The 15,583-nt window shown below is 46.9% G+C and overlaps 1 protein-coding gene across 1 annotated transcript; it reads right to left on the reverse strand.

The window, feature by feature from the left end:
- Positions 1-778: 778 nt before the first annotated feature.
- SDR9C7 (short chain dehydrogenase/reductase family 9C, member 7) lies at positions 779-11,713 on the reverse strand. Its single transcript, XM_006777893.2, has 4 exons — positions 10,955-11,713; positions 8,223-8,481; positions 7,372-7,535; positions 779-2,264 (listed from the first exon to the last, which is right to left on the reverse strand). Exons 1-4 carry the CDS (start codon positions 11,253-11,255, stop codon positions 2,047-2,049), a joined length of 942 nt encoding a protein of 313 aa, XP_006777956.1. The 5' UTR covers positions 11,256-11,713; the 3' UTR covers positions 779-2,046.
- Positions 11,714-15,583: the final 3,870 nt, after the last annotated feature.

Below are 15,583 nucleotides of genomic sequence, written 5' to 3' on the forward strand. Positions count from 1 at the left end.
TCTAAATAATTCAGGGCAACTTACCCCTTTGTCAGTGATTGGTTCAGGGATGGGCAAACAAGCTAATTTGTGTTAAGGAGATTCAAGGAGAGCCTTGGTAAGGGCTATGAGAAACTTCCTTAATCTTTAATGCCACGGAAAGACAGGCTCTCTTCTCCTTTAGTTGTGAATGAGGAAGCACAGAGTTCCCATGGCTCCTGGCAGTCATACCACAACTATAAAGATAATTGGATTTAGGTTGAAGTCAAAACTGTGGATGGCAGAGCAATGAGACAGAGGAACCTGTATCTTGATGTCATCATTCAATTATGGGATCCTGCCCTAACTCTGTTGTTTAAACCAATGGTGAGTTGGCTTTTCAGTTACTTGCTGCCAATGCATCCTTCCTGATACAGAATTTGGTGCCAAGAATAGAAGTGATGCAAATAACAGACTCAGTGGGTTGTGTGGTGGCTCCCAAAAAGACATGTCCACATTCTAATCCCTGGAATCTATGAATGTTAACTTATTTAGAATATAAGTTATTTGCAGGTGTTATTACGTTTTATTACTTTCAAGTTCAGCCGATGTTGAAGAGACACAAAGACATTTTTAAAAAATATATTTTATTGATTTTTTTACAGAGAGGAAGGGAGAGGGATAGAGAGTTAGAAACATCGATGAGAGAGAAACATCGATCAGCTGCCTCCTGCACACTCCCTCCTGGGGATGTGCCCGCAACCAAGGTACATGCCCTTGACCGGAATCGAACCTGGGACCCTTGAGTCTGCAGGCCAATGCTCTATCCACTGAGCCGAACCGGTTAGGGCGACACAAAGACATTTTAATAAAAAATTTTCACATTTACCTTTATTACATGACCATTCCTCAAGATAAAAAAGTCTTTTTCAATAGAATGTCATATGGCTCAGAAATTTAAGGTATAGTTTTTAAAAATTAGTCCCATGATTTATTTCACAATGTTACTAATTTCAGACATGTATTCTCCTGTAACTGAAACCCTAACCTGGGGGTCTGAACACCTGAGTTCTGCTTTGGTCACTGAGCTGGGGGTGCTTTGAATAGGGCATGTCCTCCTCTGAACATTAACGCCTTCTCTTGACTACCAACAGTTTCCACGTGTCTAGGTGCATCAGAACCGTCTAGGTTCTTATTAAAAATGCAGATTTCTGGGCCCCATCCCAAGTCTACAGAATAACATTTTCTAACATTGAGGCCTAGGAATCTGTAATTTTAATTAGCTAGGAGATTATGACATACAGCTAAGTTTGGGAACCACTGAATTAGGTGATTTTCTTATTTATGTTTTCTTTTATCACCATTTGTCCCATCTTTGCTATCAGACACTGGTAAAAAACAAAAAAAACCCACAAAATAAATCAAGACCATGATTTAATCATTGTATAACCTTCTAGCAACTACACAATGCCTGGTATGTAGTAGGCACTCAATAAATATTTAAAGAATTAATTAATGCTGATTAAATAAATGAATATTATTTAATGTGGATCCCAATCACCTATGGATAGAGGAACTTATAAGAGAGAAAATATTATAAACTTTGCCTGGTTAATCTTGTACTCCCTATTATTAATCTCGTCTGCCTTACTACATTATTTAAATAATGGGTTATGTGAAAGAGGTTAATGCATATTTAAAAACCCAGTAAGAAAGTGGTTGAGTTTCTCCTGTGGGCTGGATTATACCACAATACCACCCAGTGGCAGTGACAACTGAGGGAGGTTTGTGATGCAGCAGGAGCTAGTTATTCTCGCCTTGATTTTTCCAGGTCCAGAAAAAACTATATACTGACCAGGTGACAGAGGTTCTTGGGACCATGCTGCAGGTCTTTGTGTTTCTGTGTTGCCCCAGTGAGTGGGAAGAGGATTCATCTTCTGTTAGAAATTACCCATAAATTCACCAGCAATGAGTGTCAGACAAGCAAAGTGTCCCCAGAATGTCTGATGCCACCTCTTGCAACCCCATAGTCCCTTCTCCCAGGCCCCTCCTCTACACTCCAATGACCACTTCTTGGGCTTTCCCGGCTCAGACACTATCTGCTGGCCTTGGAAGGTACCGGCTCAGGATGAAATCTGTCACAGGGGTGGGCAACTTAGCCAAGGGGAGGTAGAGGAGTTTGGCATCCAGGCCGGGGTTGTAGCGGATGCGGGGGCTCCGGGAAACAACGGCGTGTTCCATACTGTTGATGACATCTCTGATTCTTGGCTCTGCCAACTTCATCATGTTTGTTAGCTTGTCAGAATCTGTTTGAGGGAGGGAGGGGAGAATAAAAGGCTCTATTATTCTTCATTAAAGATGGTTCCTTCTGAATTTCATCCAAGCTCTCTTTCCATCACACCATTTTAGGCAGATCAACCACACCCTCCAGGTTATCCCTTATACAAATACCCTGTAAATAATCCTATTTCTCTTCTTGAATTCAAGAATTGTGTATTGCACTAATTCAATATGCTTCCAAGATATGGAAGCAACCCAAGTGCTCATCAATATACAAGTGGATAAAAAAGTGGTAGATTATATACAATGGAATATTACGTGGCCATAAAAGGAATGAAATCTTACCATTTATGACAACAGGAATGGATCTAGAGGGTATTATATTAAGTGAAATAAGACAGAGGAAGACAAATAGCATATGATTTCATTTATATGTGGAATCTAAAGAATAAAATAAATGTACAAAGAAAATAGAAACAGACTCATAGATACAAAGATCAGATTGTTGGTTGGCAGAAGGAGGCGGTGTGGAGGGTGAGATGAAAAAGGTGAAGGGATTAAGAAATACAAATTGGTAGTCACAAAATAGTCCCAAGGATGTCAAGTACAGCATAGGGAATATAGTCAATAATATTGTAATAAGTATGTACAGTGCCAAGTAGTTACTTGAAATATGGGGGGGGGTGTCATTTTGTAGAGTCTATGATTGTCTAACCACTATACTGTACATGTGAAACTAATATAAAATAATATTTAATGTAAACTGTAATTGAAAAAAAGTGTATTGAATTCCTTTATTGTGTTAGACTAGCAACAGAAAAACTGGGTCGCTTATTAGTTGTGTGACCTTGAGCTTAAACTGTCATCATCTGTGAAATAGGAATAATAATACCTGTGCTAGAGAATATGACCAATAGCAGGGTAGACAGTGGAAGATGACAGAATAGAAAACAAATGTATGTAAGTGCATAGAAAAATTGGAAGGAAGGAAGTAAAAATATTGTCTGGCAAGTGAGATTCACGGTTACTGGAGTATTTTTCTCTCCTGCTTACTCCCTAGAGTTCCTGAATTTTCTACAAAAGCATTCAGGAAAAAAAGTGTTATTAGAAAATACTAACACTGCCCTTGCCTTGGTCATAAGGCCATTGTGGGGCTCAGGCACATCTGTTATAAGCTCTAGCAGATGTGGGGGTTATCCTATTAGCATTATGCATATGGGTGTGGAGGTGAGTACAAGGCACCCAAGTGGTCCCAGCCTGCCAAAGCTCACTACACAAATAGGAGCGAGGCACGAGATACACCTACGCGCTGCGATCTCCCTCGTGCTCTAGTGCTCATACTTCAATGCCGCCCAAGCTGGAGGAAGTGGTGCCTGAGAGTCAGACTTAGAGATAAGGCATTGAAACTTGAAAACAAAGAGGGAGCAAAAGCAGGCCTGACTTTGGAGTTGGTCCAGGAAAGCAAAGAATTCACCCGCTCTGGGCAGAACCCTGGTACGCGGTTAATGAAAGCAGGACAATGTCATTTGAGTATTCTTGCCCCTGCTTTGAGGAACTTCCCTTTCTGTTTCCTAGAAAGGAAGCTACAGCAGTGAAAAGGAGCAAACTACCAAAGAGCCACGCTGTCTGTAAAGTGATAATGTCTTAGGAAGCCAACACTCTGTCCTCCATCCTTGGCCCTGACGCAGAGTCCACTACCAAAAGGTCCCAGGCAGGGAGGCGAATGTCAGTGTATTCATTCAAGGTGCTCAGGGCTGCAGGCGCTAACCGAGAGCCAGGGAGAATCCATTCCAGCTAACACAGAAGGCTGTGTGGGCTGATGAAGGCAAGGCAAGCTGATGTGATAAGGTGGCTTTGGAACTAGGCTCTGAAAGATGGGAAGGACCCACACAGCCAGGGGGGTGGGAGAAGTTACCTGAGACACAGAAGTCGTGTAAGGCACATTCTTCCATTATTATTTCAAATATGTATCGAGGTCCTATTTTGTGGTGGACACCCCGTTAGACACAGAGTGGGAAGCGGGACAGAGGTACCCAATTAACCTGTCACTCTCCTAGATAGTAAAGGAGAGCATGGGCTTTGGATTCAGGCAACTGGGAAACATTAGTGTTATTGTGAGAATTAAATATCAGAGACCAGGCTTTGGCACTTTTGGACCCAATAGTTGCGTTTCATTCCTCTTCTCTTTTGCCAGCGACAGGTCCTGGGCTTCTGATCTAGTCCCTTCCCGGGAAAAAAAAGGAGACCAAAAGAGGAATTTTTGGTGGCCTCCCTGGCAGGGATGAGATGAAGAAAGAAACTTGGCCGGTGACGGTGTTGCTTGTCGGCTGTGGCTCTGCTCCGGGCGTGTTGTGGCAGGAATCCTGTGCCCTGTTCACACTCCTGCCCTGGTGACGGTGTGTGCTGCTTCTTTGGGACCGTTCCCACATTAGGTTGCTATTAACTAGCCACTTCCAGTATAGTTCTATTTTGGGTTTGGTTAAACATCACTCTAAGATACCTAGCCTGGTCCAGGGTTCACAGGCCACGAGCCTGCCTGATTGGCCGTAACTTGCTGGACTTTCTGCCCAATGGTGCTGCATGAGCATTCCTCAATCTTTCTTTAGTCTGTCGCCATAGCACCTGCTTCCTGAAACACTACCCCCGTCCCCACACACGCAGTTCCCATAAGCACCAAGACTTGTAACTCATGCCTCTGTCATTCCTTCACTGGATTTCTGCAGTAGCCTCCCATCTGGTCTCATGTCTCCAAGCTCATCCTTCCCACACGCAAATCTGATCAGGTCAGGTCAGAGCCATTTGAAAGGCTCTCCAATGCCTTCAGGATAAGAGTCACTCTCCTTAGTGGAGCCATCCAAACCTCCTACATCTGACTCTAAATCTCTCCCAGCCCCATCCCCCACCACAACCCCGTCACACCTCCCCCAGTCCAACTTCCCTCAGTGCTAACAACGATGGCAAAGGTTTAATTCTCCAAACAATCCGGAGGGAGGAATGATTATACTTTATAATGAAGAAACTGAAGTTTAGACAGTTGTGTAAAGTCGTTGGAAGGACAGCTGTCATCTAAACTCTGAAACCACACTGTCTCCAGAGGAAAGGTAGCAGTTTTTTGACAAGTGGTTTTCCGAGGAAGTTTGTCTTTCTCCATATTCTTTTAAGGCCCGCAGAAGATGGCAACTTCTGCCTGCATTGAGCCAGAATAGAGCCCTGCAGCTTGATCTACTCTCACTCCCAGCTCCACACAGTGCCTGGCATGGGGTGGGCGCTCAATCGAATGTATAATAAGCGAATAAATGGTTGTCGTGGTTTTGGCAACTTGGCTTTTTACTCTGTTGATGTATGTTGTTCAGGAGACCATGCCGGGCAGTTAGATACGTGCCGTGCATTTGATTGAGTGATTACATTGAACCCATCGAGACTTTCTGGGTATATTTAAAAAATGCATCACTTTGGATTTTGGACAATTACTATCTGACTCTCTCTTTGCCGTACAGAACTTACAGCTTGTAGGTATCAGTGTAATGGAGAGAAGGACGCTATACTCAGCCTAAGGGAGGAGAAAAACCACTTTTAAATCAAATTGTTCCTACCAGGGGTCAGGCAATCTGAACATTTTATATACACGCATGTATATACACACTTTAACAGCTGATAGCTCAATTTTGAAAATGAAATGTATTTTAATAAATACTGCCTTTATAATTATTCCATGTATGTGTGTACATTTTTGGGGACACCCTGTATATTAACTCATTGAATCCTCATAACTCATTAGGTGAGAAAACCGAGTAACTTGCCCAAGACAAGATTCATAAGGGCTAAAATTTGCACTCAGGCAGCCCAGTTCCAGAGTCTTAGCTTAGCCACAGTAGTAAATAGTCTTTCAGAGGTTGTTTGTGGAAGCCAAGAAAAGAGAGGGGGAAATCTGGGTTAGGGAAAGGCATAACTACACTACTGAGGTCCAAAGGGAGTGGGAAAAGGGCTGAGAGCCTGGCTGCTTCACTCGGGCCCAAGAGAACCTCCTGAACCAGCCAAGCGCCACCTTCTTGGCTGGCAGCCAGGTCACAGAGAAGCAACTGGAGAAGTGAGATGCCTGCTAAGGAGGTGGCAGCTGCTTGTGCCAGAACCAATTTCTGTTGACAGGTCAGAGTCTGCCCCTCACACAGGCAACTCCAGAGGTGGCTCTGAGGTGCTTGGAGCCAGAGAAATGGAGAGAACTAAGAAGTCTTCTGGATCATCCTCCCCTGCAATCAAGCCTCAGCTTTGAGATTAGATGACCTGAGAAAACATTGGGACTTCTGGTTCTCAGAATGGCCTTCTCTCTCCTACCATGAGGTGCCCTAACAGGTCTTTTGGCCAATTCCTCCTCCACTGCACCCACAGGCCACCCCCTCTTCTTGAGCCCCCATGGCCGGAGCTCCATTCATTCCTCAATCTGTAAGAAATGCACAAAGTTTGGGGGCAGTATAGAAAACAGCTGTAATGACCCTCCTCTACTCTCCTGAGGTTCACAGAAGATCCTTAGCCCAGAGAGAAAGAGAGCTGCCTTACATACTCGGGTGTTCCTTTTCCTCTGTATTCATTTCATAAGCATTTAGTATGTGCAGGTCATTTCACAGATATTCATCCTCATAGCAGCCCTGTGAAGTAGGCCTATCATTAGCCCCATTTTATAGATGAGAAAACTGCGGCATAGCACAGCTAAGTATTGTGCCCAAAGTCTCCTAGCTGGTAAGGGGTAGAGGCAGGACTCAGATCCAGGCAGTCTGGCTCAAGCAGCTGTGCTCTTAATAACTTCTCTGTACTTATGTCAGTGCATCTTCAGCTGATTCGCCAGCATAATGGCGTTTGGGGGTTGGGTGGGGCAGGTGCCAGGAGTGGGCAGCATCCTTGGACAACTTAGCCACAATAATAAATTGTCTTTCAGGGGTTGTTCATGGAAGCCATCCTCATGCCCCCATCTCCCCAACAGCTACAGTTCTGTCACTCCCAGCAGTTGCCCACTTGGTCTCTGTTCTCAAATCCCAGCCCTTAACCCCTCTGAGCCTCCATCCCATCTGTAAAATCAAAGTGACCCCCAAGATCTCCCTGTCCCTCTCAGAGACCCCTCTCCCCATGAGGGAAGCTCACAGATTTGGAAGTACTCCTCTCCGTAGCTATCCCGGGTCTCCTGAGGCATCCGATTCCACATCTTCCGCAAGCGCGACTCCATGTTTTGCTGTCCCAGAATAGATGTCCGATAGTTCCCCGGCTCAATGATGCTGACTTTCACTCCAAAGTAGTAGAGCTCACGCCTGGGGAAGAAGAGTTTGATTCAGTCTGGGACCCCAAGATGACACAAGGTCATCAGAGAGCATCACTTCTGACACCTCTATAGGTGCTGATCTCCCCAGGAAACTGGAGGTGCCCTCCCTACCCTTGCACCAGGCCAGCCTTTGCTTTCATGCAAGTAAGCCCTGTCGTAGAGCCTCAGCCCTTTTCCAAGCGTGGTCTCTGGACAATTCATATTAGGCAAACCCAGCAGGAGGAAGTTAACAAAGAATCTAGACTAAACCCTGACCTCCCCCCAGGTCCTCCCCCTCAGCCCCGCACCCAACACTCAATGCAAAGGGAATGAGAGGTCAATGCAAAGCTTGCATCCTCCTGTGAGGGTCTCCCATGAGCATTTCTGTCCCAGGCCTCTCTGTCTGAGAGAAATCCCTCCTACTCTCACAGGCCCAAACAGGGTTTCACTTATTCTGGAACAGCTCAAGGGAAGGAGGAATGTAGCCTCCTATCACCACTCCACCTCTTCTCCTCATCCTTTATTCTCTTGGTCCTTGGGGAAGGCCCCCTGAGGGTAGCCTTCTTCCTACTACTGCTTTATTTTCCTCTCTTCAGAACTCCCCTGCCCACATGCTGTTGTTCTCCCCACCCCCTGCCCTCTCTTCCTGAGGTGAAACCCCAGGACTCCTACCCAGAGTGGTGTGGCACCCAGTCACCTGATGCTGTCAGAGAAGGCCTCGACACCAAACTTGGAGACACAGTAGCCACCGCCAATGACAGCTACACGACCACCAGAGCTGGACATGTTGACGACCCTGCCCCGGGCTTTCTTGACCATGGGCAGCATGTGGAGGGTCACGTCAATCAGTCCCACCAGGTTCACATTGATCACCTTCACAAAGTCCTCTTTGGTTAGCCATTCATTGGGACCACTGGGCAGGCCCACACCAGCATTGTTCACCAGGGCCCAGAGGCCTAGGGGCAAGAAAGGGAGAGAGAGAACCACACAGAAATCAGCAGTGTCTCTGGAAAAGTACCAGGGTCTACCCTTCAGCAGCTCAGGGAGTTGAGGATGGTTGAGCAGGTGCACAAAGAACAAGACAGCCAGGCTGAGGCCTAGGGTGGGGAGTTACGACAGCCCAAAAGATGTGCTTTTACTAATTGGTTTTCCCTAAAGGGGCATTTTCTTTCTTTCTTTTTAAAATACATTTTATTTATTTTTTTACAGAGAGGAAGGGAGAGGGATAGAGAGTTAGAAACATCGATGAGAGAGAAACATCGACTGGAATCGAACCTGGAACCCTTCAGTCCACAGGCTGATGCTCTATCTAGGGAGTCATACCAGTAAGGGCATGGGGGGGGGGGGTCATTTTTTTTCTGATTCACACAGTCTGCCAGCTAGTTGGACCCTGTACCAGCTAACAATCCAGGCTTTAGCTAATGGCATCTAAGCTATTAGCTCTGGGAAAAGAGACATAATTTTCATACCAATGAGTAAATGTTTTAATTCCTTCCCCCATATGCTTCCCCCTCTGTGTTGTTCCCCTAAGTATAAGAAACCAACTCCATTACACACATTACCAAAATTACTTCATTCATTCATCCACGCACACATTCATTTATTCATTCATGCACCTATTCTGTCAGTTACAGAGGAAGGTGCTAAAGACAAAGTGAACAAGACAGGGTCTTATCCCTCAAAGAGCTCACAAACCAGAGAAGTAAATAACAGCTATAAATAAATATACGAAGCATTTAAATAAATGGAAAAAGTGTGAAAAGGGCTCTCTGAGGTCATTAAATTGAGTTGGTATAAATGGGGAGAAATAAAATAATGCTAAGTACTGTCATTCATCTCTGCAGGGACCCAGGCTGGAAGAGCTCAAGTTCAAGTCCTGGTTCTACCTCCACCCTTGGACAGGTCACTTTCTCTCTCTGGGCCTCAGATTCTGTATTGATTGGACTAGAATAGTTGTTTCCATCCTGTGGTTTGCAATCCTGGAGCTTCCCCGGCTGAACCTCAGGACCTACTAAGGCAGCGGTTCTCAACCTGTGGGTTGCGACCCCTAGGGCGATCGAACGACCCTTTCACAGGGGTCGCCTAAGACCATCCTGCATATCAGATATTTACATTATGATTCATAACAGTAGCAAAATTAGTTATGAAGTAGCAATGAAAATAATTTTATGGTTGAGGGTCACCACAACATGAGGAACTGTATTAAAGGGTCGCGGCATGAGGAAGGCTGAGAACCACTGCTCTAGAAGCAGGAAAAGGCGATGAAATGGATTCTCCCCGGAGCCTCCTGAAGGATCACAGCCCTGCTGACACCTCGATGTTAGCCCCATGAGACCCATCTCATCTCCAGAACTACAAGATAATAAATTTCTGCTGTTTTAAGCCATTACATTTGTGCTAATTTATTACAGCAGCAACAGGAAATTAATATACTCAGTGAATCATTAACACAAGTGGCCAAGGGCGAGGCAGCCAGTTGAAAAAAAGACTCACTCTTGCTGAGTTATTTATTACTTAGTTCATCCAACAAATATTTGGCACCTTACTAGATTCCAGACACTATTCTAAGTACTTAGGGATATATAGTAAATAAAAGAGACAAAAAGCCATGCCCGTCCCTCCCTCTGAAGGGACAATAAAACAAACAAACAAACAAACAGTATTGGATAATGGGTACTGGTAAGTCCTAAGGAGAAGAAAAGAAAGTTATTGCCTGGCTCCTCCTGGGTCCCAGGGCTCTCCTGCCCCCACCTGCGTGCATGGACCCCAGACTAGTTCCCTTAGGGGTCAGAACTACACCCCTAGGCTGCTGCTTCTACAACAGAGCCAACCTGTTCCTTCTGTTCCTTCTGTCACACGCTTCATGCAGGAAGCGCCTTGGGCAGGTCCCTAGCAACCCTGGTCCAGCCCCAGCCCACAGCCTCCTTTCCCAATAGGAGGAGCCACTCTGAGGTCAGCACTTACTCAGAGTTCATCCCAATTCCACCATGATGTGAGGATCTAGCCTGACACAGTCCAGGAGAGCAAATGCCTCCACTCAGGGAATCTGACCTCACATTCCCGTCTGCCTTCCCCCAGCCTGACCCCGACAAGAGCTGATGGTCAGGACTGCCAAAGTCCCAGAGAAGCGACTCCGTCTTTAGAGGTCTGGACATACAGAACACACCTTCTCTTCTCTACCTCCTATGACAACCTCCCTCCAGCCCTTGGAGTATCTGGGAGAGAAACTTCCTTGGGAACTCAGCCCTTCGTGCGGACAGACCAAACCGTGCAACAGCGTCCAGTCCCACTCAGCCAGAGCCTCAGCCCCTTTCTCAACATCACCTCTCCCACCCCATCTGAACAACAGGTTCCCTGAGAACTGTCAGATGCCTGTAGGAGAAAGACAAAGGATCAACTGAGAAAGCTAAAGAATGCAATTCGCCCCACCTTGCTCGCCCACTTGGTCCCTCACCCAGTGGGCCGCCGCCTGAACGCTCTCGCTCTTGGTGACATCCAAGAGGGTGGTCTGCAGCCGATAGGAGGTGTCTTGTTGAAGCTTCCGGGCGCCCTCCTCAGTGAGACAAGCAGCCAGCACCCGCATGCCTCGATCAACCAGCTGTTTGGCCAGTTGGTGCCCGAAGCCGGAGTCACAGCCTGTGATGAAGACATACTTGTCTGAGAGGTTGCGGACAAGATTGCAGTTCTTGAACCAGCGGTACATAAAGGAGAGGTCCGTGAGGGCCGCCATAGGGCGGGTAGGAGGTGATGGCCAAGAAGGATCGGGCTCAGGAGACAGCAAGAGAGGCTGCTCCTCTGACCCCGAGCTGGCAGTCTGTGGAGAAGAGCTCTCCTCCCTTCCACGCCTGGCAACACACACAGGGCCTCTGAGGGAGCCACTCTATAATTTTTATAGGTGGATGGATGCATCACCACACCAATTAGCCTGGATGCAAGAAATTCAAGTCTAACCTGAAGACTTGTCACGTCAGAGAGCCCTGGTGGCTGCCCTTCTCTCCCCCAGCCCTGACGGGTGAAGGTGCCAAGGATGGGGAGGCCTCGGTGTTGATGTTGATGCTGAGAGGTGGCTCACCTGAGTGGTCTGAGCAGGATAAATGAGAAAGGAGGACTCGGCCCAGAAAGCCCCCCTTGGAAACCCCCACTTCTGGTCTAGGGATCAAGTCATTTGTTAGGCGTATAGGCATGTGAATAAAGTTAATTTTCATTTTTAGAGGAAAAAATTAAGGCAAACTCATTAATGTAAAACAAACAAAATTGGTTTTGTGCCTCCCAAACCCCAAGAGAAATTAATTCCAGTTTATTAGCTCTTTGGAATTCTCTGCCCTTAGGTGAGTCTCCATTATGAGAGATAATGAAAAAAAGTTTCTCTCGGGATAGATATGTCTTCTGAACCAGAGGCAGCAGGCCCCTCCTGTAAAGGAAGCTGGTGATGGGAAGCCCCAACTCCCAGAAAGCAGAAAGATTGGGGGCCTCAGACCCTGGGTTCTTGGGAGGTGGCACTCAGGTCGCCAATGAGGACCCTCACTGCACTCCAAGCAGGCCCAGCTCTAAACGTCACCCAGTGACCAGGCAAATGGAGGGAATCAAGGACTGAGGACACAGGGCCCTCACCGGATATTTTGTTGTGAATCCTCACCCGAGGATATTTTTCTATTGACTTTTAGAGAGAGTGGAAGAGAGGGGAGAGACAGGGAGAAAACACAGGTGTGAGAGGGACACATCAATTGATTGCCTCCCGCATGCTCCCTAACCAGGGATCAAGCTTGCAACTACGGTACGTGTGTTTGATGGAATCAAACCCCGGGACCCTTCAGTACGCAGGCCAATGCTCTATCCACTGAGCTAAACCAGCTAGGGATCCACTGGGCATTTTTCTGGGCATTTTTCTTCTACCCCCCAGGACCAGACACACATGCTAGGTGATCTGGTGACCTGGGGAGCCTGGCAGTTGGGGTGGTGATGGTAGAAGGAAGGGATTATGAAGTCGATTGGCACAGTGGCTAGTTGGATGTGCAGAGAGAAGGGAGGCCAGGAGTCAAAGTAATTTTAAGGTAGGGCTGGTAACAGGTAGAATCATAGGTGGCACGAGTAATAAGGAGGGGGACAAGTTGGGCATAGGGAAGGAGGCCAGAGAAGAGAGAGTTCTGATAGGAATATCAATGAGATGAGGTCTAGCCAGATGATGAGGATCGGGTCGTGGGTTCCCTGGGCAGCTGCAGAAAGGCCCTGGGGTTGAGTCCTTGACTCTAAGACAGTGGTTCTCAACCTTCCTAATGCTGCGACCCTTTAATACAGTTCCTCATGTTGTGGTGACCCCCAATTTCATTGTTACAAATTGAACATAATTAGAGCATAGTGATTAATCACAAAATCAATATGTAATTACATATGTGTTTTCCGATGGTCTTAGGCAACCCCTGTGAAAGGGTCGTTTGACCCCCAGGTTGAGAATCGTTGCTCTAAGAGGAAATGACATCTGGGAAAAGCAGAGGACTGGGGCCAGATGCTTAGAAAATTCTTAGGATCAGGACTTGGGAGGGAGGGAAAGATTCTAAGCAATGGGGCAAAGAACTCACAGAAAGGTCGGAAGGAAGCTGCTAAAGATAAGGAAGTAAGGATGAGTCAGAGGTGTGAGTAGTGAGGGGGTCACACCCAGGACTTCACAATATGCGGGACAGAACGATGCTAGAGTCTACAGTGGTTCTTTGGCTAAACCTCTAGGGTCACCAGCTCATTCCCAGGGACACGGGGCCAACTACCCATACCTTCCCTGTCTAGAAGGTCTGACACAAAGATCCCTAGAGTGAAGGGTCAAGGATGCATCTCTGTGCTCCATGATCTACCAAGGTTGGTCAGCTCCAGAATCAGATGGAAAAGGCCAGTGAGCGTGGCTACTCTATACCACGGGTGGTGGTGGGGTTAGCTCATGGACCCATGTTTGGGGCACAAACCCAAAGCCTGTATGGGAAGTGACAGAAGCAAACCTCACCTCCTTCATAACCACTCCAAGGCATAACACCTCCTACACTGGATCTAGGAGGCATTTCCCAACTCTGCTTCCTGGGTGAGTGAACAGGGAAGTCTTGGTTGGGAGATGTCAGATAATGTCACTGGAGGGCTGAGCAGGCTCAGGAGTAACCCAGTTCTAGAGAAGACAGGTGAGACCCAGGGGTTGCCTCGAATCTTGAAAAAGATGACTTGAGACTGCCCCAACACAGGCCTGGGCCTGGCTCACCACTTCATGGGTCTCTGTATTGACTGCTGGATAAGACAGTGCTCGCCTGGGCTCAAACTCTTAACATCACAAAATTCAGGTCATGGATGGAGGCTTGGAGTGCTGCAGGACCACTCAGAAGGCTCTTTTCCTAGAGTTGGGAATGCCACCCACTCTCAGGTAACAGGACTCCCTGCTAAGTTGGTACCTGTGGCTGATGGGTCAGCTTGGTGGTTGCCCTCCACACCTCTACCTCTGTCCACAGGTATCTTCAGTGGCGAGGGGCCTTCACCTTCTCAGGGCCATTTCCATCCTGTGGGAGGGGGAGAATAGCCATGGCCAAGGCACACTCTGAGGAGATAAACAGAGGCAGAGAAGATGGGGCTGAGCCCCTTCCAGTGTTCATTCCTGTTGAGAAGCTGCTGAAGGAACAGGGCAAGGATTGTGTGCTTTTGGATCCCTGTTCCTCGGTCTCAAAACATGGTTCTTGCCTCCTAATATCCTCAGAGTCCTAGGAGAAGCCGGGGCAGAGGTCAGGTGGAGGGTAAACTACATAATCCTAGAAACTGGAGCACTCCCTCTCTCCACCCTACTTTCCTCCCCTCACATCAACCCTCACATAGCACCCCAACTAGATCCTCCGCGTACCCCAGTTTTGGATTCACAGGGCATTAGCAGGATTTGGGGAGCTCCAGTAGACCATAGCACCCACCGGGAAGTTAAACACGTAATTCATGGAGATGTAGGTGAGCTTGGCCTCCCAGCCAGGTGAGTATCAGGGGCACTTCATGCAGTTCTCACCAATGGGAAGAAAGTTTCAAAGAACTCCCTCTCTGGCTTCAGATTGCTCCTCAACATAATGAGGCTTCACATGACACGTGGTCCCCAGCTCTAACGTACTTAAACCCTCCCTTTAAGTTACTAATTGACCACGGTGAATCATGGGTATAAAGTTAAATGTTCCCACTGGGTGGGAGAGTCAGCCAGGAGGATGAACCTGAGACTGTAGGAGGCTTTAATGATAAAATCAGGTTCCAGAAAATGGTTTGCTCCTTTTCCCATGGTCCACAGCTCACTAGATGCCAGGTGTTTCTCTCCATAATCTCCTTGACCTTTGGGCTGGCCCGATCCCATGCCCTAAGAAAACATTTCAGGGTTGCTCATTGGTCTCAAAGTAATGGGGCTTCATGATAGCTACCTTCACCCCAAAGTGGGAGAGCTTCCCTCTATCAGGCACACTGGTAGAGGGGCAAGTACTTCAAAGGTCTTGGGAGACACAACAAATAATACAATCCCAAAGCAGACTGGGGTAAGTAAGCTTGAAAGCTGGAGGTGTTCTGAAGTGCAGCAGCCAAGGGGAGAAAAATTATGAAGATGAAATAGGCTCTGCGTAGATTTGAAATATTGACCCATATACCGTATTTGCCGGCGTATAAGACGACTGGGCGTATAGACGACCCCCTAACATTTCCACTCAAAATACAGAGTTTGTTATATACTCGCCGTATAAGACTACCCCCTCTTCCGCACACCTTCCACACACCAAATAAAAGGTAAAACAATATCAGATTTGATTTTAACATTTTAATTTATATTCAAATGCTTATGACATGCAGGAAAACTGTCACAAGGCTGTATGTAATCAAACATATACATAAAACAGTGCAAGTTTATTACCGGTAAACATACCGGTAATTCACTAAAGAAAACACACTCTATAGACTGGTACCGTAGATGCTTCTCAGGAACACAGGCAAGCAGCCCACAACCTAGAGGGACTGTCAATGATAGAAGAAAGATAACAAATAGAGGTAGAGAGCAAGTGCCGGGCAAGTCCCTAGCAA

This window comes from Myotis davidii, unplaced genomic scaffold, assembly GCF_000327345.1.
Source record: "Myotis davidii unplaced genomic scaffold, ASM32734v1 scaffold509, whole genome shotgun sequence".
Classification (NCBI taxonomy): domain Eukaryota; kingdom Metazoa; phylum Chordata; class Mammalia; order Chiroptera; family Vespertilionidae; genus Myotis; species Myotis davidii.

What these genes read in the sequence shown, in the direction of transcription:
- SDR9C7 (XM_006777893.2), bottom strand. Translation starts at nt 11,255, where the DNA reads ATGGCGGCCCTCACGGACCTCTCCTTTATGTACCGCTGGTTCAAGAAC. An exon ending in GGACCAAGTGGGCGAGCAAG is followed by an intron (nt 8,482 to 10,954) that starts GTGGGGCGAATT and finishes TCTTGCCCCTAG; the next exon opens with GCCTCTGGGCCCTGGTGAAC. An exon ending in AGAGGAGTACTTCCAAATCT is followed by an intron (nt 2,265 to 7,371) that starts GTGAGCTTCCCT and finishes TCCCTCAAACAG; the next exon opens with ATTCTGACAAGCTAACAAAC.